Raw genomic sequence first — 26,407 nt, forward strand, 5'->3', positions numbered from 1 at the left:
TGGAAAAACTCCATTCACTGTTTTTGGTGCCATCTTGTGGTATCCTGGTGCAAATGAACTATGTTGAAGTGAGTTGAAGAGCTTCACAAAGTGTTTTGCCGCCATCTCTGGGTGTCCATAAAACAAGCAAAGGATCCAGTTTATATGTTTAGTATGTTGTCATTTTATCGGGTTGAGGCAGTTGTGTCCCTATTTGCCACTTCTTTACAAAATCATTCCCTATTATTTAAAAGCACATAAACATCCAATAATATTTTGAAATATTCTGTACGTGATTTAGAGTGTAAAGTGTAATGTCATTTTCATGCTGCAATGTTGTGGATTTAACTTTCATGCCTCGCTCTGCTTGTTACTGAAGAGACTAATCTCATTATAAGATGAAAATCTCGGGTCTAAACAAAGAAAGTTTTGTTTGCAGCCGCCTCGGGAATTTGTTTTTAACTCTTTCTAAAGTTACAGATGAGGAAAAGCAACATTGATTCTTTTAGACAGTGTGAAAATGGCATTGTTGTAGATTCATTCATTCATTTGTCTGAAAAGTCATTGAACTGCAAGCAATTACGACTGACAAGACGCAGGTATTCAGTTAGCACTTTTACACTGTGCACCCCTGATTATATACATAACAGTAGTCACATTTCCACATGCTAAAAGACAAACATTTGCTGAAAATTTAAAGAGGCTTAATCAGGGTTGCGTGAGCGCCTTCATATGACAGAAGCTGTGAGGCCCGACTGAGATTTTCAGTGTTGCAAGAGAATAATGCTAAGCTGCTGCTATTGCAACATGATGAAGAAACAAAAACACCACAGATGTGGGAGGAAAATGCTTGTTTGGTTGAGAAAACAATATTTTGCTTCTAATGGCCAAATTTCTTTGAAAAATGTCCCGTAGTATTACGCTGAATTTGAGATTAAAAGTCACAAGTCTCTTGATGCTATTTTTTTTTCTTAGTTTATTCCTCAACTGTACTCAACTATCAAGTCTATAATGAATTGTCCAAATTTATGCAATTAAAAAATATTGTGAATTTTCACATTTTTCACTAACATGAGGAGCAGTGATTTATTTTTTTTTATCTTACTTTATTTTAATTGCAGTACAGTAATAACTTTTGGCTGTCATGTCTTTGACTACCACTTGAGGCAGCAGAAGTCAGTTGTTGACTGTAAGCTCCATGTTAGTGGAACATATACCTACACTCTCTATGGCTATGAATCCATAATTGTACATGTTCATTAGTGCTTTATGCAAACTAGGGATTCATACTAATTATTTATAGTCTATTTTTAAAAAAGCACATGGAAATATAGAATATTATAGAATTAATGCAGACCACTTATAAATTGCTACACAGTCATGTGCAGATTTTTTTTTCATTTATTTATTATACAAAGCCATATAATAAGAAATCAAATTGAAAATGTTTCTGCTTCTTTATCAAGACAATGACAACATGAATATAATACACTCGTGCTGATGACATTTCATCTATCAAATTGTGCAATTTAATATTTAGTGGATGAAGAAGACAGAAAAACACTTGCAGACGACTGTGACACTGAGCTACTTAACACAAAAATCAAATTGTTGACAATATACAAGCAAGACGATATATAATGACCTGGCGTGGCAACAGCAAACAAACACAAAGTGACCATACGATTAACGTTAAATGAGTTAACAAAGCAGCAATCTGCCAATCATCCGTCCTCCATCCTGGTTATCGACTGCACGTTTTCTAGTTAGCAGAATCAGTTTTTAAACATGTCGCACAGCAGTTTCTCCATCGGGGTGTTTCCGATGGTCCGGTGGAAGAACAGCAACTCGATGCGCTCGGAATTTACAAAGCGTAACGACGGCAGAAGAAGCAGCAGCTTTCCAAACCTAAACAAACACAAATGGATATCATTGCTACATTCTTATTATTATAAACGATAAGGAGTCATGATGTTACCTGGCGGGTTGACCCGGGTAGTGAGAGTGAATATGTTGTCCCAGCATCACGTGAGACTGATCCTGAAGGTTCTCCACTTGTTCTGGATCTTTCAGACCACGGGTCTCTGACCATAATAAGAAATAAATAAATAGTGTGATTTGGTTTTCAAGGGTATATTCAACCTTGTCGCAATTTATACAGCAAGGAAACATATTTGGCAACATATATGTCATACAAGTGCAGATGTCTGCCACGTGCCTTTGTTATTTTAAACAATGATTACATATTTTAAAGGGATACTTGACTCATTGAGCCATTTCCAGGGGTAAAAAGTTCCTATTTTGTTGATAATTAATGTGTTAACTTCATTATTTTTCATGAACAATTAATACCTTTAAAAAGTAATTTGTCTACTTGCTGTAGATTGATGATGACATCACCTGTGCTGAGGAAGTAGATAACGACCAATCATGGCTCACCTGTTTTCTGGGGTTGGTCAGCAAACTAAGCCATGATTCCTTGTTACCTACTTCCTCAGCACAGGTGATGTCATCATCAGGCGACAGCAAGTAGAAAAAGTACTTTTTAAAGGTACTAATTGTACATGAAAAGTAATAAAGTTACCACATTAATTATAGACAAAATGTGAACTTTTTACTGCTGAAAAAGGCTCAGTGAGTCAAGTATTCCTTTAAGTATTGTGAATATATAAACATTTTATCATTCTGATGTCATATATATAGGCCTACATGCATTCATTTTCATTTTAATTCAACCTCTGACAATATCAAATGAGGTTTAAAAATCATTTTAAAATTAATTTCCAATTAATCTAATGTTAATTAATTTATCTTATTAATTTAATTTTAATTAATTGATATTATTACTGTATATTAATATGAATTCATTTATATTACTTCATTAAATAAAAAATCCTAATTTATATTGTTAATTTATATTAATATTAATTAATTTGTAAATTACTTCACTGGAAAAAAAAAAAAAGCCTTTACAACCACAGCTTCTCACCAGGCTTAAAGAGCACAATGGCTTTGAGGCAGGCGAACTCCGTGGGGTCGACGGCGAGGGCCTTAAAGCGGCTGAAGACCTCCTGCAGGAGTCTCAGGTCCAGGCTGGTGTAGCTTGTCTTGCCCTGCATGCCCGGGCACAGGTCTGACAGGGAGAGCAGGGGGCAGCTGTCCAGCGGTAGAGACCACTGGATCGCGCACAAGAGGAAGAGCTCGCTCCATGCCTCCTCAAGTAGGATCACCTGCAGGGACACCAAAAGGCTGAAACGCTGTGATACATCCTACATCCTTCAGATGGCAGTTTCAAACTGGTAGCACATCACATATTTATCCAGTGAATTCTCAGAGTGAAAGCTGTGCGGGAATTCTCACCTGGTCCCTGAAGGGCAGGTTGGAAAATACCGGCAGGTTTTTAGCCCACTTCACTGACATAAAGAGGAGCCTCGCCGAGGTCTCGTACACGTTTTCCGAGGTGGACGGGTAGAGTGCCATGTGGTATTCCGACGACGCGCGCTCGGGCTCGTTGCTGGTCACGTCGATGTTCTCGTCAACTGCAACGGAGGAGGAAATATTACGGGGATGGCTTCTATACTGAGGATGATTGTGGTCATGTGTTTTTAGGTTTTCGATGTTACTTTTATAATCAAGTAATTTGCAAAGTAACTAAGTTACTTTTACAATCAAGTAGCACATATTCATAAAGCATTCCCTAAAGTAACGAGGTTACCTTTAAAATCAAGTAATTAGTAAAATAGCTAAGTTACTTTTTCAAAGTAACTGTGGCAAAACTGGACTAAGCAAAAACTCGCTTTGCAGGTGCAACAAGCAGCCTCTTATTACCGACTTTTAAAATCAAGTAATCCCTAATTTGGTTACTTCTAAATTCAAGTAATCAGTAACTTAGTAACTCAGTTACGTTTCTAATCAAGCAATTTGTAAAGTAACTGAGTTACTTTAAAATCAAGTGTTCAGGAATGTAACTAAATTACTTTTAGAATCAAGTAATCAATAAAGTAGGTGACTATGGCAAAGCTCACTTTACAGGTGCAAGAAGCAGCCTCTTAAAAATAGACTTTTAAAATCAAGTAATCAGTAAAGTAATTGCGTTACTTTAAAAAATTAATTATTTATTAATTAGTAAAGTAACTAAGTTACTTTTAAAATCAAGTAATCTGTAAATTAAGTTGCTTTTAAACTCAAGCAATCAGTAAAGTAATTAAGTTGCTATTAAAATCAAGTAATCCATAAATTAATTAAGTTACTTTTAAAATCAAGTAACTTCAAGGTAACCGGGGGAAAGCTCGACTAAAGCAAACACACTTTCCAGGGGCAACAAGCAGCCTCTTATTATGGACACTGTGTAAGCGTGGTTCTGTTTTCTCCCATTCTATATCCTGTAGAAAATAGATCTACTGAAAGTAAAAGCCTCCTCACCATCCTCAGGCTCCAGCTTAGCGCAGGTCTCGGCCGTCATGAGGCTGGCCATGAAGCGGTGGTTGTTCTGCGGGCTTACGCAGCGCTGGGGGGTCACAGAGGACGAGATGGCTCCGGACGAGGTGATGTGGGGCCACGTGATGACGGAACCATTCGAGGAAGTGGATGAAGAGGATGAGGAGGAGGTGGGCTCCCGTGTGGTTGCCAGATGCTCCTTCTCATGGTCCACATCGATGGAGTCCAGGCGCACCTGAGCTGTGCTGCGGGGCTGCCGCTCGTTCTGCACAGCTACGATTCACATGGGAACAGCGGGATGGAACAGTTTGATTCGCTTGTAGTATGTCAATCATCGTGTATGTTCACACGCCCCTAAATGCTACACGCTGGCCCTTTAAATGGAATCCCACACCACCACATTTACCATCTTTATTCATGCCCGCCTGCAGGCACTTCTTCAGCCGGCACGCCTGGCACTGGTTGCGATGAGCTTTGTCCACTGGACACATGCCGGTGCCTGCCTGACACCTACAAACAACAAACACAACAAATTGGTTGTTACTAATCAAGCTTAATGTGTAAGACTTGAAAAGTCACTTGAACAAAACTTCTTTTCAAAAATAATGTGGTCACACTGAGTACCCTGTCCTACCTGTAAATGAGTCTCCTCCTCACACTACGTTTGAAGAAGCCGCTGCAGCCGTTGCAGGCATAAATGCCGTAGTGTTTTCCACTGCTGGTGTCGCCGCACACTTTGCACACCAGCGCAGGGCTGAGGGCTTTGCCAGGGGCCGGACTCTTGGCTGAGGGTCAAACATGGCCGCGCGCAGAGACAAATCGGTTATTAGCGTTCATTCGACGATGAATTGTGTCATACATGGTGGGCCTGCCATCTGTGGTGGTGCGAGCTGAGTGTGCATGAAGCTGGCAGTGTGACAAGACGCAACGGCTTATTTAGCGGATGATTGTGAAGTTAAAACAATGAAGGAATAGCGACACATAAGTTACACAAATGAAACGAATCCAAACAATGAAATTAAATAATAATAATAATCATAATAATAATCATAATAATAATCATAATTTCTTAGAATAATTATTTATTTTAGAATTACTATATTATTTTTTTATGTTATCATTATATAATAATAATAATAGTAATAATTGTATTATTTGTATTATTATATTAATTATATTTTATTAATAAGAATATAATAAAAATAATATTTTTTTATTTTTTTAGTATTAGTGTATTATTTCTATTTTATCATTATATAATAATAATCATCATCATTTTATTATTTTTATTGTTATTATATTCATTATTATTTTATTATTAATAATAATAATGATAATTAGAATAATAATAGTAATAATGATAATAGTGATAATAATAATGATTTTATTATTTTTTAGTATGAGAATATTATTAGTTTTTATTTTATCATGATATAATAATTATTATTATTATTTTATTATTTTATTATTATATTAATTATTGTTTTATCATTGATAATAATAGCAATAATAATCATAATAATAATCTTAATAAATTCACTGTAGTATTTTTTTTTTAAACAGCTGATGGTCTTTCCTTCCACCTGTTGCTCCTGAAGCTGAACTACGGCTCTCACCTCCTCTGCTGTCATCCGTCCCGCCGCTCCCAGTCGACTCAGCAGGCGAACAGGACGGCGCCGTGGGTATCTTTGTCAGGTGATCCTCCATCATGTGCGCTGAAAATGTCTTTTTTCTAACTGATGATTGACAGAGGGGAAATAACCGTCCTCCAATCTTGAAACAGTATCAGGTATCCAAAAAAATAGGGGGCCCGCTACAGCTCCCAATGAGCGGGTGACAACCTGAGTCCTCTGCAGAGCCCGTCTACTAGCTTCTGGTGTGGAGATGCAGACTCAAACCCACACTTGCTGCACAGGTTGTACGTCCTCCCACCAACCTTCCGGGTCCGTCACTGTCTGTGGGTGCTCCTCGGTGGCACCTCCTCAAAAGGCAGCCGAAGGGGGGTGGGTGCTGGGGATTAGCCACAAGTGCTGTGTAAGCAGCATGCTTATTTGTCATCCTCTTAATCTTTACTGTTCATCTAGTGGATCAATCAGTCACATTGCCCGAACATTGGTGATGCTAAGTCTGACAACATGTGATGACCTCTGGAAGAGTTGTAACTTAAAGCCCTTAAAGTCTCGTCAGTGCGTCAGTCAACACTGCTCCTCAGTCCCTGCATTTATCGGGGGACCTCATATAATAATATTTACATGTCTGTTCAATTTGAATGGGACACATCATATGTTTAATCTGTGTGATTGCCTCCTGTTCGAAATGAATGCTAGTGTTTGCTCAGGAGCCGCCTGTTAACTTCCATTTTGCTCTTTTGGACAAAATGCATATCACCTGCTTCCCCTTGGCAGCAGGGTGAAGGGTTACAGGGGGGTGCTAATAAAAATGGGAATATCTAATGGTGTGGTCGACATCCGTATACCTCATCGAGCTGCTCTTTTTATTACTATACACTTGGAATTGTTGTGCATGTGCCATTCGGTGGAGAAACTTGAATAAGAGACTCAGTAAATAAGCTCATGGGATCATGTCAAGCAAAAAAAAAAAAACTTCTTTTTTTCCTATACTGCTTGTGCTAATCAGGGTTGTGGATGAGCTGGAGCCTTTCCCAGCTAACTTTGGGCATAGACTTGGCTTCGCATCAATACTGTTTTCGATTCCCCCTTCCGCTACCCGCCCCCAACTACTGATGAAATCTTCAGAACTTTTCATCTCATGAAATCAGGCTGTTCCCTAAATTCCCTGGAGACATAATCAATAACTGCCTGCGTGTGGCCACCATAGTTGTTGACTTTCAAATTATTGATTGGTGCCGCTTCAATTCATGTTCACATTGACAGCAAAACCCATGACTATGATTATTTAGAAACATGCAAAACTTGTGCCTATGACTCAAATCATCACGTATACACATAAACCTGCATTACAGAGCAAATTTTGTGTCGATGTCAGCGTGTTTCAAGAGACACAACAACAAGGCTGGAATAAAATGGCAAAAACAAGGTGGAAAGCAGTTAAGTAGATTAAGGTTTGGCCACATTTTGTCTGCCCGAACACCAGTCACAGTCAATAGAAGACGGGGGGGAAGAGACACAATTAGCTCAAAAGATTAAAAGAGCAGCAAAGACACACTTCTTGAGGGCATCTTTCGCCATATGGTGACTACTCTTTTCATCCTTGGCCGCCACACTGTTGACCTTTGTAAGATTTACCGGTTAATTAGTCCTTGGAGGTCAGCATTCTAAAGACTTTCTGCTTGGGTTCACCTAATCGCACACTGATTACCTGTATATGGAATCACTCATGTTCTGGGGGGGACATCTTTTATTCCCCACTATACCTGCAGCCTATACAGTACAGTGCTTTCAGCAACTATTTGATAGAAAGTCTAAAACTGTCATACATTAATGAATAGACGACTTATCCCAAGTTTTTATTTTCATTTTATTTATTTATTTATTTATTTTTAAGCAAGTACATTCAAAAATAGACAGTTGTAGTTTCTGGATAAATTGTGTGTGCAGCTGAAATAAAATTAAATGAAATAGAATGATGTGGAATGATTTTGAAAGATATAGAATAATGTGAAAAGATATTGAATAAAATGGATGTTTTTTTTTAAATATGCCGTTGGGAGTAAATGAGGAATTTTTTTGTGGAGTGTTGAAATTTTGGCTGTCATGTCTAGGGTCACGCCAGGGTTAAGTTTGAGTTCATGACCTGTTAAGTTTGGGTTCATGACCGTGAGGTTAAGTGTCTGTTTTGAACTGATGTAACCCGCATCTCGTCTTGACTGGTTTTAGGCTATGTGATGTTATGTGATGTCAAGAGCTTTGTGATGTCAATCTTTAATTCTTTGCTAAGTCACAACCAATCAGATCGATTCAGTCTGTAGTAGCTGTATGAGGAATGTGTGTTTGCCGGATTACTTCTTCTGTTACCACTGTCTATTTGTGCAACTCTCTTTGTTTCTCGTCTAATCATGTTTATTCCACGCCTCTCGATGTGAATAAATAGTTAAAATCTTATTTGTGGGATCCAACCTTCAGCACATGACATTGGCATGTTGAAAATCGTTACTAATGTGAATTGAATGAGGATTTGGAAGAGGAATGATGCGAATCTGCTTTGTTGAATATGCCATTGTGAATGAATAGGGTTTCTTTTGTGTGTTTGAATTTTTGTGTTAAAATTGTTGAATATTTGTGACATGGGATTTTTTGGCATGTTGAAAATCCTTCAGAAGGTAAATTGAATTAGATGAATGTTTTGAATTTCAAATGGGAACAACGTGAATCTGTAATGCTGAATGTCCCATTGGAAAACAATGGGGAATTTTTGGCTGAAAATGTAGAATTTGGGGAAAACTGTGAAACTTTGGAATGAGAAAAATAATACCGCTCATGTTGACAATGTTTTGAATATGCTGAAATTGGAATGATGTGAATTGGATGAATTATGTGGAAGGAAATTCATGACAAAAAAAGTGTGCGAAATAAAAAAAAAAATATGAATAGACCTTCAGCGTTCACACAATTGCAAAAATAAATCACGAAAGTTTCAGAAAATCAGGAAAACTTTATTTTCAATAGTCCAGGGACTTTAAAAAAAAAACACACACCAAAAAAAGTGTCTTATAACAGACCAATTTCGATAAGAAAATCACAGTCTAACATTAAAATGCAATTAAATAGAAAGAGAGGCTATAATTTCTTTCCAGCAGTTTTTCAACATCATAATAAAGTCTCTGGGGTCATGTATTATGCAGCAGTAATTTACCTAATATTTACTGGCCACGCTTTTTAATATCCTACCCACGGGATCTCATGAATGATCATAGAACTGCTTTAGTATTCATTCAAATCACCTTTATTATCCTTCCAAATAATATGAGCTTTGTAATCATTTGTTTGAGGATATCAAATGGGCATCCAAAGAATAAATCACTTGACCATAAGCATGACATATGGAAACCTAAAACTGTTGTCGTGCTTACTTTAAAAGAAACTTCCATATTTTTAGCATGATTTTGTTTCTGTTGAGAAGCACAGCTCCTGACATGAATGCAGTGTCCACATTAACGATATAATAAGTTTTAGGTGAAGACATGCTTACATGCGCAGGCCATAGATTATGAAAAGACAAATAGATTAGCATGGGAGCAGTCTAATATTAGGATTCAAAGAATGATTAGAGGAGCTGTGTTATGTAATGATGAAGGATTCATATCCAACTTTGAAAACAGCGCCAATAATTGCCAGCAACAGTTTTGTCTGCCAATCCTGGAGCTTCCCTTATATGCAGTCGGGGTTATGTTGTTGTTTTTTCCTCTATTGTCGAGACCTTTTTGATCAAATGGTTCAGATAACAAGTTCAAATATCTTTCATTTGTTTCTAATAAGTGGTGGTTCAAGAGGACCAGCTCAAGGGCTATTGATTTCTTGCTCAAGGACAGTCACAACTGTGTGTCCAGGGGATGCGACGGTCTTAGATTGGTGGCCACGGCTGCCCACGTTTATCCATATTGTAGACTGAGCAGACCAATCACTTCACACACAGAGCCTACACGTTCATAGTGAGGTGTCCATTACTTTCCAGGTCATTCCATGTCCATATGTCTTTCCAAGGGACTTAGTCCAACCTCGTGCACAGGAGTGTTGCCATGGATCATGGAGGGAATTCAAGGATGATAGTGTGGAGATGAAGGGGTGGGGGGTAAATCTGATCTGAGCAGTGCTGACGGCAGCATTGTGGCAGCATCCTCCCATCAGCCATGCCTCGTGTGTGTACGTGTCTGTGTGTGTATGTTATATAACACGATGATAAATCTGCCTTTGGGATCTGACTGTGGAAACTGAGCCTCTTACCTGTACGTCAAGTCTGTCTGACAGCAGATCAGATCACTCAACACACACGCAGGATTTGATTTATTTTATTAATTTATTATACACATTATAGTCCTTCAAAGGGTAATCAAACTCTGACTCCAATGAATAAAGTTTAAAATCCATCCGTTGTGCTGGCGTAGGGGAGACCGGGGCTAGTTGTATCACTTTTTATATTTTGATATATTTCTTGGAATCAATACATCATATATATAAACACAATGTATACAAGATGAAAGATCAAAGTCTTGGGTATATTTTTCGTATTCATGTCATTTTTGTAATTTGTGTCAGTGCGGAGTTATAAGCCATCAAATAGAGGGATTGAACATGTGACATGTTGCCGCAGCAATGGGTAAGTTTTCACACTATATGGGGTAAGATGTCATGTTGGATTTTGCAACTAATAAAACAATGACAAAATTGTCCTTGTTCTCCTGTTTTGTTTTGTTTGTTTGCTTTTCCAGCCAGAGAAATTGTTTATCATTGATCTTGACAATTTACTATAGTCATTGAGCAAACTTTAACATAAAATATTATGAAATAAATTAAAGTCCTTATGACCTGCTGGCATGTAGGTCATAGGTCTCAGCCTCAAATGTCTGTTTTACTTCCCTTAAACTGGAAATTTGAGCTTAAAATTAATTAAAAAAAAAAAAAATTAAGCATTTCAGTTAATGGATGGATGGTTCATTATGAAACTTAAACCAGTCCTGACACGATAACTGGCACTCATCACAGTACAAAACCCCTGACCATTTATACGAAGAAAACTAGTGTTCCACTTTTTCGTTGCACCCTCTGGTGGAGAAGAAAATTGCAATGTGACAACTTACCCGTGATACAACAAGCCCCGGTCTCCCCTACCAGCTAGCTAGCTGAGCTAACCTGGGAGGAGTCCTGGTTTCATCGCACATTATTAATTAATTGTTAGGTTAACAGGAGATTTTAAATTGTCTATCGGTGTGAAGTTGAGTCTTCCTATTTTGCCCCTGACCTTGACATAGACTAACAGAAGCGAATTTCAGTGAATTTTCAAGAAATATAGTCTCGTTTCACATTTTCATTTTTGAGCTTGTTGTTTTTTTGTTTATCTGTTAAAGATCCAGTGTTTAGTCCTTTGCGTACGGTGGCTCAGAGAGACCACATTTCGCAAGCCTACCACCAATTCTTATCTTGTGTGAGCAAACGAGCATCTTAGCGAGCGATGGTGACTTGGCAGCCAAAAAAATAATAAATAAATAATAAATAAATAAATAAACTATGCGGTACAACATATTTTTTGCATACTATTGACACACAGTGTTTTTTTGTTTTTTAATGACTGCATTAATATTTCACCACTAGATTGAGCTAGGGATCACTGAATGTCCCTCTAAGAGTCATTGTACTTCGCATATGTCAAGGAGCTGATGGCTATATGATGATGAATATTTTTGAGCACAGGAAAGACGGTTATGTCATCCAATGTGTCGTGATTGAAGCAATTAAGCATCTTGTTTGTTTAATACATATAATCCCTGTAATGTTCCCTGGCTCATTTCCATCTCTGGGCCTCAGGATCACCAAGTGGCCTACAATGGTGCCAGGGGCCTACCATGTCTGTGTGTAAACTGCTGGCAGAGGAAGCAGGCCTGCTTGCCTGACTGCCTTTTGCGACCAACTCTCCCTGTCCTGACCTAGATCTCTGACGGCGAACAGCTGCTTCCTAAAGCGACGTCGTGCTGCCATCAGCAGAACAGCCAGGAGAGATAAACGTCAGATTGGACCTCAGCTGAGCCTCTTGATGCAGCTCAGTGCCCTGTGGTTTGTTTAGGCCATCCCCAAACACTTGGCAGCCAACTGCTGCTGCTGTTGTGTGTGTTTTTTTAAGCTTCTGCTGCTTGTTTTAAAGAACAATTGCCTGCATTTAGCACCTACAATAGATATAGTTATCATAATGATAACTGGTGAGAGTCACGCCACTAAGCCATAAAGACCAAATTGTAGTCTGACTGATAACCTAACCTCCAATATGTGCCTTTTGTTTGGCTGATGACCAGTAGCCAAACTCAGTACGTTTCATCCAAAACTCTTCCACAATCCCAAAGAGGACAGGCACATAAAGAAAATGGACTGGTTGGATTTCACGCAAGTATAAATCTTCTATGCACATCATGACAAATTGTCTGATCCCTTATCTCATTGTTGTATGCATAGAAAGCTAAATAATAAATTACGCCAGGTACGCAAATACATCCATAACGTGTCGTGAATTTTCATCCACACTGCACGTGTGTTAAGTCCTCTGAGTGGTTAAAATGTCAATCATTCTAAATCGGTTTAGATAATCCTTTGGATGTCAAGTGTTGGCAAAGAGTAGGATTATGATCGCTAGGTATGGTTATACCTCTGCCAAGAAGATCATGTTTATGATTATGTCTTTTTTATTATTATTTCTTTGTTGCGTCTGCTGGATGGAATCATTAGTAGGAGTTAACATAAGGACATCAGCATCGAGAAAGTAATTTTGATTACATTACGGTTTTGTCTAAACTTGTTTAGCAGTTGAAAACAAGGTTTATTATTACATTAATGCCACCTACAGGACAAGAATGGAACAGTGTCACCATTCCAACTGCCAACCAGCTTGAAACTGCAGTTTGTTCCAACAAACCCTCGCTTGGTAGTGTCCTCAATTCAAGATGATACATGAAATATTGATGCTACGTGACCTTTTGTGTCATAGTTTTGAAGGAAACAAGCAATTCCCTGTGTTTAAATCGACACCTATCTACATCTTAGACGAGTAAAACAAACCAATTAACCACACGTCTGGCAGATGGCTATCACTCCAAGACCTAATTTACCTCGACCAGCGCCACCGCTGTTGCTGTGGAGGATTAGCACCCGTGACTGTTAGATTAGATTGGGGGCACCGTGGAAATGCAGTGGAAGCAAGAAGATTATGACAAATGAGGTAACTCAAGTGAACCATTGTTACATTTATGTAAGATACAGAAATGTATCTGTCTATCTGCTTTGTTTCAACAGATTGGAGCACTTTGCGGAGCAATATACTGCTAACTAGTGTGTCTTTCAGTATTTTGGGATTGTGGGGGTGGGGGTGGGGTCATTTATATAGGCCATTTTAGTGATTTTTAAATTTTCACTTTCATGTGTGGAAAAACAACAACATAATTAATTATTTGCTAAATCAAAAATGTTGCTTTTCCGTACACACTTGCATTTTGCTGCTTTAATTATAAGCATACATCGATCCATTTTTCTATACTGCTCTGAGTCGTGGGTGAAATAATAATAATAATAATAATAATAATAATAATAATAGATTTTATTTGTGGCACGGTGGTCGAGTCTTTAGCACGTCTGCCTCTCAGTTCTGAGGACTCGGGTTCGAGTCCAGGCTCCGGCCTTGCTGGGTGGAGTTTGCATGTTTTCCCTGTGCCTGCGTGGGTCTTCTCCGGGTACTCCGGTCTCCTCCCACATTCCAAAGACATGCATGGCAGGTTAATTGGGCGCTCCGAATTGTCCCTAGGTGTGCTTGTGTGTGTGGATGGCTGTTCGTCTCTGTGTGCCCTGTAATTGGCTGGCAACCAGTCCAGGGTGTACCCCGCCTACTGCCCGAAGCCAGCTGGGATAGGCTCCTGCACCCTTGTGAGGAGTAAGCAGTCAAGAAAATGGAAATGGTTTTGAGTCCTATTCATTTAAAAAAATGTTCATTGCAGTGTATATTTTTGTTATCAGAACAGTGTATGTAAGTGTTTTCCATGCATTCTCTTCTCAACAATGAGAACCACTTGGCTTCAATCGTGCTCTAATACCCGTCCACCTGCCTCCCACCCCCACCTCCACCCACTGGCTCATCTAGTGACTGCTGACACAGCCATTACTCACCCGTTTAAAGCAGCTCTTTGGCTGTGCAGCTCAGCCGCTTCGTTAAGGTTTTTTAGGGAGGGGCTGAGTGCAAAGGGTCAGGCCATTGGGCATCTGGGATTAACACCCGCCCACCATCTGCCATTCACGTAATAATAGTCAGAGTGAGGAAATCAATTGCCATAGCCATTGAAAGAGCGGTTAGCTACTTTTATGTTTGTACACTCAATCATAGCTGATCAATGAGGTTAACGTATCATGAAAAAGCTTTTCACTAGCCAGTACTCAACTTCAGATGGAACGCGTCGACAGCGATGAAAGAATTACTGTAACAGGAATTGTGAAGACAAGATTTTTTTTTTTTTGTCAAAATGATTTAAAATGAAAGCAGTATTTTGATTGCTAGATATATTATGCTAGAAAATATATGTGATTTTATTTTTATTTACTATTAACAAGCTGTAAAAGATGAGTATATTTAAATTTTTATTTGATTTTTTTTTTCAATCACTATAAAACTTTGTTAATAAATAATAAATAATCAGGATCAAATAATGATGATTTTGTCCTAAATAAACTTAATAATTGATGTATAATAGTTGTTATTGTAGATCCCAGGGGGATAATCCTCCTCAAATCAATATAAGATTACATTTCATTAGACTAGGCTCTTAAGAGTATTTCATCATTCATGGTTGAGTGACCAATATGATCCAAAATGGTCAGATGTGCTTTAGCAGCAGGCGGGCAGATGCTGCTCCATATGAGTCCGTAGTTTATAACAACTAATTGAAACAGATGCTCTGTGTGGGCACACTTTTCCTGCTTTTTTTTACAAATGCATCACATTGTTAAATAATCGGCTCAGTCTTCATTATGACAGTTTTCACATCCTCTCCTTTTATCTTCTACTCAAATCTCCAACCGTCCTAATCCTAAAAAAAAAAAAAAAAAAAAAAATCCATGTAGTATGACAAAAGTCTGTTTGTATGCTTTTAAATCTGCTAACAGAAAGCAGCACTGATGTATTTTGTACAATGCATCGCGCCAGTATGGCCACCCAAAGACAGCTGAGCCCTGTTGAGAGCCAGTGGCCTGTCCAAGGTCATTGCAGTGGTCATTTATTGTTCCGTTGCGGAGTGTAATACTCCACAGAGGCGTCAGTGAGGGATTAGCAAGTAGTGGCACATGTCAGGGAGTGAGAGTGTGGGCCCGAGCGTGTGCGACAGACCCCTCGTCATTGAGCTCAGGGCTGGTGACACACGTCCAAACACGCCCTCGCTTATCGCAGCACAGACACGCAGCGGACAGATTACGATTCCAGACAGGCACATGAAATGCTCACCTGTAAGCATGTGATGGCTAAATGATTACTGAGTAAACAACAATGAAGCTAATCAACCAGAGGACTTTTTTTAAATGGACAATGGGACACATGGTTCAAGTGAGTCTCAGGTTGATGTTTCTCTATGCGTGTGACCCACAAATTCATTTGAAAATCACTTTTCATGAAGTGAGTGAGAATGAGATAACTTTTCAGGTTCAATGACGTATTTCAGGACCTCTTCTGTAAACTGCATTAGATCTTCTTCATCGTCTTTGTCTAGAGAAGTCAATTGGCCAAGGTTAAGAGATTTGTTTAATTTCAGACCATGATTTGTAACAAAACAGTGACCAAAGAGTGTGTTTAATTTGTTATTTCTAGCCATCTATCTTTAAATCGTTATGCTAAAAGCTAGCTAGCTTTAAAATTTCCAATCACACAATCACAGACCAAGGTTATTTTAGTTAACGAAAACTAATAAAATAACTAAAACTAAAATTCCAAAAACATTTTCGTTAACAAAATAAAATAAAAACAAAAATGCTTTAAAAAAGAAAAAAAGAAAATGCAAACTAATTGAAATTACATTTTAAGTTTACGAAACTAACTGAAACTAACTATAATTATAGTGAAAATGTTCTTCGTTTTAGTCTTAGGTAATAAATTTAATACATGGGCCTTTGAGGACGATTTTCAATGTAATTTTAAGTATATTTATTTTTATATTAACCAGAATAAGGATGTTTAACTCAGCCAAAATGCAAGGCTAGGTAGGAAATGTGTTACCTTTTTTCCCCATTTTGCTATGTATTAAATATTGCACACAATACATATTTAAAAAAAAATGAAAACTAATTTTTGAAATGAACTAAAACTATACTAAAATTAAGCATTTTTTTTTAAATAACTAAAACTAATAAAAACTAACAGAATTGCCCTGAAAATGAATTAAAAAAAAAAATCTATATTTAAAAAAGCAAATCTTAAAACAAAATAAAAACCGAACTAATAAAGATTCCAAAACTATAATAATCTTGTCACAGACACACAAACTTACTTATGGCCAAAAAGGTCAACCCGATAGAACAACAAACAAGTACAACTTCGATTTTATCTATCAGTTTCCCCTGAAAGACAGAAATACATCGTTGTGATGGAGAACTTTAATCCCAATCTCAGTGTCAATTGTGAAACAACACAGGACAATCCAAAGTAACCTCAGATAAAGTTTGAAGCTCTAGTCCAACTTCTCTTTGGCTTGAACTTCATTTTAGATCATCCATTGGATTTTTATTTTTTTTTAAGCAAGCAGTGTCCTCAGCTGGTGAGCAGGCAGGCAGGAGGGCAAGCTGCTGCCATGTAATCGGGTAGGGAACCTGAGCTGTCTCTCACCAGGTCGCTCATTCTCTTATCTCCTATTGTGACCTGCTGTAATTCCCCTGCTCATGATTGATGATGTCGCTGTCTGATTACACCAAGACAAAACGCCGCCAAGATCACCTTTCGGCCTTGTATCCAACTCCACATGCGGACTCCGTGAGGTCCGCAGTGGGAGGCTGACGGGCTTCTGTCACAGGCACGCCGGCAAGGAAACCAAAGTGGTCGCAAACTCAGCTTTAAGACAAATTGAGTGAGGTGAGCAAAGAGGGAAGGTTACAGTAGACTTATATGATCTGTTAATCATACATTAAATTTACTCAGCTGTACATAATCTTTGTTGCGCACACACTGGTAAGCAGTAAAAAGGTTACATTATAGCAAGTGGCTCTGAAATAAATCATTTAAGCTGATGGCTCCTGTGCTTCTGAGCATGTCATTTATCTGACAAATCAGGCAGGTAACTTGTGCTCTTTTTCCATTGAAACAGTGAGCCTCACTTCTCTATGAAGTACATGAAGACAGATGCCTCATTATCAATGCCAAACGAGACAAAACAAGCCCCGGACCTGATGCCCCCCAACCCCGTTGCTGGCATTTGGTTTCAAGTGGGCCAACACAAGGCAACCTGCACCAACGCAGGGCCGGGCTCATCTCTGACCTCGGAGTGCAGGTCGCTCACAGAGTCACATTAAACATTGAGTGGATCCAAAGGTCCCCACCAGCAGTGTTAACAGCAGTATTGTCCTTCCTCCCCCTGACACAACTCATGTGTAACAAGGCACCCCCTCCTCTGGTCAGGGCCACCCCACTGGATAGATACAGTGACACCCTTCAAATCCATTCACAACTACGGTGAGTCTGTGATGCTGATAGAAACCAACAATTCAATAATAAACCAACTTTTTTTCTTTTTTTTTTCTTTTTTTTTTTTTATTTAGGATAAAGTCTTTGACTTAAGTTGTGATGTTGATTTTGGAAAGTTCTGACAGATGTGATTCAAAAAAGAAATAGCTGATAACGTCAATAGCACATTCCTCATTACATACTCAGACAACTACTCCAAAAGAACATTTATTGAGCTTAAAATTACATGAATGAGCAGAAGTTCAGAATATTCAGAGACGCTGTCAACTCAATAATATCATTCTTTTTTCCCCCCACATTTTCCACAGTGCGTCTTTAAAAGCCTCTCCCTAATGGAAATACATCACACTTGTGACATCTGTTTCAAACAATAACTCTGACACTACACACCACTGACCCCCTACTGTTAAAACACTTTAATACAATAATCATCTTGGATTGGTTGTATTATTGTTAAATAAGAGTCTTTTGGAGAAACAATGAGACACCTGCTCCAGATTGTATGACATCAGTTCAGTATGCCGCAGTTTGGGCAACTAAATGTGTTCAACTGTAAATAAGCTAGAACATGGATAATACCGTGTAAAGTATTAACTCTGACGTTCATCAGTACATGTGTTGGTTTGTGGCCAAGTTCTTGTGTAGATAGATAGATAGATAGATAGATAGATAGATAGATAGATAGATAGATAGATAGATAGATAGATAGATAGATAGATAGATAGATAGATAGATAGATAGATAGATAGATAGATAGATAGATAGATAGATAGATAGATAGATAGATAGATAGATAGATATAGTAGTGTGGTTTGAAACAAATGTACTTCGGTACTTATAAACATGACAAAAAGCTTGTATGTGAGATTTTCCTGATACAGATTGCATGCAACCGACGGGGGGCATCTCATCTGTTATTAAATCTCGTCTTTCTAAGTTTTGTTTTATAAACATTTATCTCAGACTCTGCTTAAGCCATTATGGGCCTACACCAATCGTGCACTCATTTTTATGATCAAGGTCACACCAAAAAGATGAATGGAATATCTGCTGCTATCTAGTGGTACATTCCGGAATTTCATTGGTCTGATATGCAAATTCTACTTGAAATAAATCGTTAACATGTGAATTTAAAAATATTGAACTAGTGTGCTAGGTCTCCATGTTGAATTGATGTTAGTGACTTTTTATAATTAATAAATAATGTGGAACTACTGTAAATAGAGTAGACAATCTTAATGTTGTCTAATAATAACAGCTTGAAGTTTAAAAATTAAAGAAAGATGCAAAAGCACGGATTGCCTTGTGCAGCTATGGTTGCATGTCCGATGTTTGTAACAAACCGATCCGCGTCAAAATCGGTAAAGCAACATTCACTGAGTTGGCTCGGTGCTCCCGGTTAAAGATGGCGATTATGTGTGCATGCACTCAACCTGTAAATACTCTATCTAGTGGTTATATCTCTATGGACATGCTGTATAGTAATCTCGCGAGATGATGACGCGGTCGTTACAACCGCGCGCGTTTGTGTCACACATGGGAGAGGAAATGTGACAGTGTCCTTTCATAGAAAGTCAGACTTGGACCTATGGCGGCACATTTGAAGGTAAAATAAACGCAAACTTGTACTTTCTAATATCACTGGCATGACGGTGGAGTGTGGTTCAGCTTCACTGGTGCGCTTGGTTGCCTCAGTTTGAGTGTACAGTACATGCTACAGTACAGTCAACATCTATCACAATGTTGGGCATAGGCGCACAGTTAGTACAATAATGTGCCATTGGCAGTTATAATAATTTCGTTTTAATAGTTATAATAATCACACTTTCTACTTACGTTGAAGTACAGATATATTTGTGGAGGAAAAAGTTAATTTAAAAGGGAAAATGTATAAATGCATTTTTTTTTATATAGTAGTATTGATACTCAAGCAAAAACCTTTTCTACACACATATTAATTTCCCTCTTTCTATGTTATCATAACGTGTTCCCATACCCTATCAGCTAACGTTGTGAATTTGCTTAAACAAAGAATGTTAAATTACCAAACGACAGCTGATTTTTTTTTTTTAATTGAACATGTAAAGCTGCAGACAAAACGCATTCGTCATTAATCTATTGAAGCTGACACCGTCTATTTTAGTTGTGGCTGTCCAGTTTTTTTTTGTCTGCCTTGAAAAGTCCACAACATTTCAATCTGTCAAGCTCAAAACTGTGGTTCACTATCCCTATTTAGATCTTTTTTGTGTGTGTGTGTGTGTGTCCTCATCCACTGAGGGTGAATTTATTTTTGGCGAAGTAATGAGTAGAAAGTATTGGGAATAAAAGCAAAAAGTTATCATAAAACTGAAGTACAGGTAAAAACTACTTAAGTACAGAAACAAAGTATTTTGTACTTCATAAACCAGAAATGCCCAGAGAATGTATATTCAATTCTGATTACAGGTGACCTAGCAAGAGAGCATTTAATCAGAATATTTCTTCAACAATGTAGTCTGTTAATTGTGGACTTGCATGTTTGTGTGATCTTTTCTCCTGTCTGTGAACAGAAGCAGCTAAAAGAGGCGGTGAAGATCATCAGCTCGGGTACCTTCCTCTTTGCCTCCTACCTCACAGTGGTGGGAGATGAGCGTTTCTATGCCAACCAGCTGATGCCCCTGCTGCAAAGGGTGGTGAGTGCAGAGACGGCCCACGTACTCGCAGTAAAAATGATTAGTCTGGGTTTGGTTCCTCTCAACCGTTACCAGGACCCCAAGTCACTGGTGAGTGGATCATCTGAAAGTCCCCCTTAAATACAAAAATTGGGTCCTCTTGGACTGTGTGTTGCCCCTCTAATGTGTGCAGGAAGTTAACGTCCTGGGTTTAAAGTTCAAAAACCCAGTTGGCGTCGCGGCTGGCTTCGATAAGCACGGAGAAGCGGTGGACGGCTTGTACAAGATAGGCTTTGGCTTTGTCGAAGTTGGGACCATCACTCCCAAACCGCAAGACGGTAACCCTAAACCACGTGTGTTCCGGCTAGCAGCAGACCGTGCCATCATCAATAGGTACGTTTGGCACGAATCACAAAGACCACCTCTTGTGGTTTTCATAGTCATAAAATTTTACTGTCGTCTATAAGAAATTTAAAGAAACCAAATTCCATCATCCACAGACTTTTTGACATATCTGCTGCTTCACTGACCAAAATGACCAGCAAAATGAAGCATTCCCGCTTCGTAGTTTTGCTTATGCTTCAACGCTATGCGTCAATGGTGCTGCGTGTCCTCTATGGCTCCATCAAGTAGTTAAGAAGACAACAGCATTGAGAATGTTAATCATGGCATCTTGCTTAAGAAAGTAATGTAAATTTGTTACTAGGAGCAAAATTCTACAAATATAAGAATTTTTATTCAAAAGTTATAGCTTCTCCACAGCTTCTCCTTCTTTTTTTCTTTCTTTTTTGGGGAGGGGGAACAGTCACAAGACAACCATGAACCACATGATATTTTATGTACAATTTTTATGAATAGAAAATAGGTATGAGTTTCAAACGGTCAACATCTATTAAGGGAATCGAACCTGTGTCACTGACTGAAATGACAACACTGACAACTGCATCAGCTCAGTGTGTGTTCGTCTGCAAAATGTACACATAAAGGGATGCTTGACTCATTTCCCATTTTCAGCCATAAAATGAATATTTTGTCTTGTAATTAATGTGATAACTTCATTATTTTTCATGTACAATAAAATACCTTTAAAAACACATTTAGCCACTTGCTGTCAACAGAAAATGACATCACATGCTCATTGCTCAGGTGACGACCAATCATGGCTCAGTTTACTGGCATCACATGAGCAAACCCAGAAAACAGGTGAGCTGTGATTGGTCGGTTTTATCAGTTTACTTAGTTTGTGTACTTGTACAAAAAGGATGATTGTTTCTTGCTGATTCGTTCTTCGTGATGATGACAGTTACATTCACTTTCAAGCCCTCAGCTTTGTGGGTGAATTTGATTGAAACCATTCTTTTTTTTTTTTTTTTTTTCTTTTTTTTTTTTTTAAATCCATTTGAATAATTTATACATTTCCCTTCCATAAATATGAGATGTATTGGTGGTTTGGCTTCTATTGTAAGAATTGTATGTGTGCTCCTGCCTAGATATGGTTTCAACAGCTGTGGTGTTCTAGACGCTCAACAGAGGTTGAAGGTTCGAGAGGGAGTTCAACGAGAGCAAACAAAAGGTTTGTTTTTACTTGTTTTGTGTGCACCTTTTTATGGATTTATTGGCTTATTTTTTATATATATTTTCTTGACTTTTACCTCACTGAATATTTCACCACATCTGCTTAACACAAGATTTCCCCCCCCCCCCCCCCCCCCCCCCTTTTGGCCTCATTAGTCTGTGCCCTGCTTGAGTCACGAGTGTGACTATGCAGTTTGTTGTTTTTCTGTCTCTTTCTTTCCAGCCGGCCTCCCCCTGGGCATCAACCTGGGGAAGAACAAGCAGTCCCAGGATGCGAGGGCAGATTACTTGGAGGGAATGAGAGTGCTGGGCCCTCTGGCTGACTACCTTGTGGTAAATGTCAGCAGTCCCAATACGCCGGGTCTGCGCGACCTACAAGGCAAAGCTGAGCTCCGCCGGCTCCTGCATACGGTATGTACTCCAAACATGACCTAATAACTTGACTTCACGGGACTTTGCGCGAGCATCGAAGCCAGTTTCACCTCCCAACAGATTTTATTTTAGAATATTTTAGGCTAGAACAAAGATGGTCAGTGTATTTTTTTTTATGTTTTCTCAAAGCAATCCAACATTTCTTCTTATTTTCTTATCAAGAAATGTTTCCTCATACAGTATCTTAACTTTTGTAAAACAAAAGTTTTTCAGGTTCATATGTGCGACGCCGTGTAAAATTTCATCATTTTGAATCATTGCCATTTGTTCCTGCTGCCTGTTATTCTCATCCCCCTGCTATTGACTCAAATATTGGCAGGTGTTGCAGGAGCGGGATGCGAATCAGGGAGGACGCAAGCCTCCGGTCCTGGTCAAGATCGCGCCTGATCTCAGCACACAGGACAAAAAGGACATTGCTGACGTTGTTACTGAGGTGGGAAGTTTGATATCTTAGATGTTGCTCTCAGTTCTCCAGTTTTATGTTTGCTGGTTTGTTTCAGCCGTTTGATTGTTCCAAATCAGGGTTCATGCAAATCCGTAAATGGGAAGTAAACCCCAAAATGCTGTTTACAATAATACATCATATGTACTCAAGCTAGTCTAAACACGCACTCTTCTGATTAATACTGTGTTTGTGGAAAATGAATGAAGCAGCACAATCCACACGTTTTTATTCATCTCAGAGGCGGCCATTTTGCCACTTGCTGTTGACTGAAGATGACATCACAGTTGCTCAGGTACCGACCAATCAGAAAACAGGTGAGTCGTGATTGGTTGCTACCTGAGCATTAAGCAGTTGCAATGTCATTTCCTGTCGACAACAAGTAACAAAATGGCCGCCCCCTGAGATGGATAAAAGTGGGTGAATTTTGCTGATTAACTCATATTCCACAAACGCAGTATTAATCAGAATACTCTGTTTCGACTAGTGGGGATACATAGAACATTTTTGGGTTGACTTTCCCTTTAAGAAGTATTAAAAGGCATTGAATGCATGAATATAAAAACAAGGCCTTAAATGTCTTCAATCCATCTTTCAAAAGTCTTAAATGTTTTAACTTCTTTTAAAGAATAATTTACTGGCTGACTCGTGGTGAAGGTATCTGAACCATGAAAACAGTGATGTTTAAGAGCAAATGCCCGTCATGTATGTACTCGAGCAACTTCGGACAACACTGAACATTGGAATTTTGAAGTTGGTCTTCAATTTAATTTCAACTTGGCCATGCCTTAAATTGTAGAAACCCTGTAGATGTAGTGTGGCATATTATTATGTAGCTCCATACTAAGTAAGCTTCACCTTTTAAAAAGAAGACTTGAAGCTTTTTAAGTGACAAAATCTTTTACACCTGATTGCAAAGGACCACAATTTTTTTGTTACTTGAAAAATGTGCCTTTTCCTGTTTTAAAGTAACAAAAAGTCAACATTTTACTACTAATCTGTACATTCTTTACAAGTGCGACAGACTTGCATCATTAATTTCATTGAAATAAAAGAATGATTCCAAATCCTTTTGTTTAAATGGCAGAGGCTTTAAATTTTAAAGTGTCTGTGTCGACGTTGCCCTTTCCACTGTGACCTCATCACTACTTCTGGAGGTTGTTTTTAGAAAGTAGACTGCGGTGTTCTTGTGTTCAGTGAAGCGAGCAGCAGACAAACCTTAATGGAAGAGGCTTTAAGAAGGGCAAATATTTTTACAACATCTTTTCCAGGAGGTGGGGAGGGATTACGGGCACATTTCCGCTTGCCTCCCAACCGCACACAGTCACATTTGTCTTTTGTTTTCCCAGCTTGGCGTGGACGGCTTAATGGTGTCCAACACCACCGTGTCCCGACCGGAGCTGCTACAAGACCCTCAAAGGTGCGAGACTGGTGGTCTGAGTGGGCAGCCTCTTAAGGACATGTCCACAAACACCGTCAGAGAAATATACAGACTCACCAAAGGTAAAGTAATGTGTCTTTATTTATTTATTTTTCTGGTCTTCTGCAAATGACAGCCAATGTAAATGTGGATGTTGTCCTAGGCAAAGTGACAATCATTGGAATTGGCGGCGTGGCCAGCGGACAGGACGCGATGGATAAAATCCGTGCCGGCGCGTCATTGGTGCAGCTTTACACAGCTTTGGCCTACCAGGGTCCGCCTGTCGTCACCAAGATAAAGCGAGAGTTGGAACAGCTTCTGAAGTGAGTGTTGGTCCTCGTTCCTCGTTTGCTGACAATGACGGAAATATAAGATGACTCGTTTGTCATGGTGAAGTTACGTTGGGATGTGCAGGGGTGAGAGCCGTGCAATCTGATGCCGGGTTGTCAAACGCATTTTCATCCCTGACACGTCCGCATTATATTCCCTCCGAGAGCTGCTTTCCATTTGAAATCCAACTACATTATCCGATATTGACCAGGAGTGGGACAACCTGCATTCCTTGCACATTCTGGAAGCTGGTTCTCATAATAGCATCTGTATTTTACTTATTATTTTTCTGATTTGGACTTTTACTCCCTACATTTGTAAACGTGATATTGTCACTTTTTACTCCTGACTTGGTTAAAATGAGGAGTATCAGGCAATTACATTTTGTAATCATAAATAATCACATTACTTCAATAACTCACGATTAATCTCAAATTTTATATCTGTTCTAAATGTACAATAAAATGTTTTGTTTTCATACTCTTGTTAACTTAAAAGTGGGAGAAAAAAATGTTAACTATCGGTAATAGAAATATGGCTGTATCTTTTAGTCATTGATACAGTATTTTCAGAATAATTAATAAAATTGAGTTGAAATTAAGAAAGATGTACTGTACTGTAAAAAACAATTGTGATATTGATTTGTGTTGGTCATTTTTTTCTGACACTAGATTTGTAAGATTTGTAAGACATTGCTGCCAGCTCAGTGCATGTTTTTGTTCATATTAAGACCGATCTAATCTTTAACATGAAGTAACTTGTAAAATTCTGCACATTTTTTAAATTTTAAAGTATAAATTGACCCCAGTCGCCACAAATATATGCATTATTATTAAATTGATTACTGTTCAATTTTGACGTGGATGTGTCTGCTGTGTTGCCATTGAAATTCTCCCAGTACAAGCTTTCCAAGTAAGGGGCGATCATTAAAAAAACAAAATAGTGGCGTTACAGGAACTTTAAATTAACTCAAAATTAACGCACTAATTTTGACACCGCTAGTTATTTATGTTTTTATTTTTATAATTTTTTGCAGAGAACAAGGATTTGGCAGTGTTTCTGAGGCCGTCGGAGCAGACCACAGAAAGGATTCGATGGTTCACTAGCAAAGGATCGTTGACACCAGCTGATGTCTCCACCATCTCCACAGCAGTTATTCCTCTCGACAGGAGTTTTTCTTTTGTTACAGTGTAACAGCAAGTAGCAGAGAGCAGCAACTCTTAAACACTCCTTGTTTTGACAAACGCATCATCGGACATTCTGACTCCCTTCTGTCTTGTCGGCATCCATCTAATTTCTATTCCCATGTTCAAGGTCACCACAGGGAAGCTGAAGCGAATCCCAGCTGGCTTTGGATCAGAGGCGCGGTACTCTCAAACCTGTCAATCAAAGTGTTGGCACGTCCATACAAGACAGCCACTGACACATGTGTCTTTTGCCTGTAGAGAACATACAAACTCATGAAGTGAAGGCTTCAGGCACTCTTTCATATACCTGTGAGGCATAAATGCTAACTAAGGTTCTGCTCTTGGGAACAGCATTGATATATACTGTACATATTTTATTTTCTAGTTTTATTTAAGCAGTTAAGTCAAAAAAGCTGTAAGTGTCTCTTTGCTCGACAAATGTGAGCTGCTGATGTTTCCCGTCATTTTAAGGCACTGACATTGTACAGAGCCTAGTTTGTCATGTACTGTGTATATATGAATGAGAGATACAAATACACTATAGTATTTACAGTCAACTGCAACTGGGTCT

At 38.7% G+C, this 26,407-nt stretch overlaps 2 protein-coding genes across 3 annotated transcripts; one reads left to right on the top strand and one right to left on the bottom strand.

Moving 5' to 3' along the window:
* Positions 1-1,384: 1,384 nt before the first annotated feature.
* Positions 1,385-6,366, bottom strand: nr2e3 (nuclear receptor subfamily 2, group E, member 3). Its single transcript, XM_077518187.1, has 8 exons — positions 6,033-6,366; positions 5,051-5,201; positions 4,823-4,926; positions 4,402-4,689; positions 3,340-3,518; positions 2,969-3,209; positions 1,958-2,063; positions 1,385-1,887 (listed from the first exon to the last, which is right to left on the bottom strand). Exons 1-8 carry the CDS (start codon positions 6,124-6,126, stop codon positions 1,755-1,757), a joined length of 1,296 nt encoding a protein of 431 aa, XP_077374313.1. The 5' UTR covers positions 6,127-6,366; the 3' UTR covers positions 1,385-1,754.
* Positions 6,367-19,285: 12,919 nt separating this feature from the next.
* Positions 19,286-26,399, top strand: dhodh (dihydroorotate dehydrogenase). Of its 2 annotated transcripts, XM_077518206.1 has the most exons (10): positions 19,286-19,405; positions 20,349-20,471; positions 20,547-20,561; positions 20,644-20,843; positions 21,941-22,023; positions 22,249-22,436; positions 22,777-22,890; positions 24,249-24,402; positions 24,483-24,642; positions 25,686-26,399. In XM_077518206.1, exons 1-10 carry the CDS (start codon positions 19,388-19,390, stop codon positions 25,753-25,755), a joined length of 1,125 nt encoding a protein of 374 aa, XP_077374332.1. In that variant the 5' UTR covers positions 19,286-19,387; the 3' UTR covers positions 25,756-26,399. The 2 variants fall into 2 exon arrangements, with proteins under 2 accessions (XP_077374332.1, XP_077374331.1); XM_077518205.1 differs by having other exon boundaries at positions 20,349-20,561.
* The last annotated feature ends 8 nt before the right edge of the window (positions 26,400-26,407 follow it).

This window comes from Festucalex cinctus, chromosome 4 (genome assembly GCF_051991245.1).
Source record: "Festucalex cinctus isolate MCC-2025b chromosome 4, RoL_Fcin_1.0, whole genome shotgun sequence".
In the NCBI taxonomy this organism is placed as follows: Eukaryota; Metazoa; Chordata; class Actinopteri; order Syngnathiformes; family Syngnathidae; genus Festucalex; species Festucalex cinctus.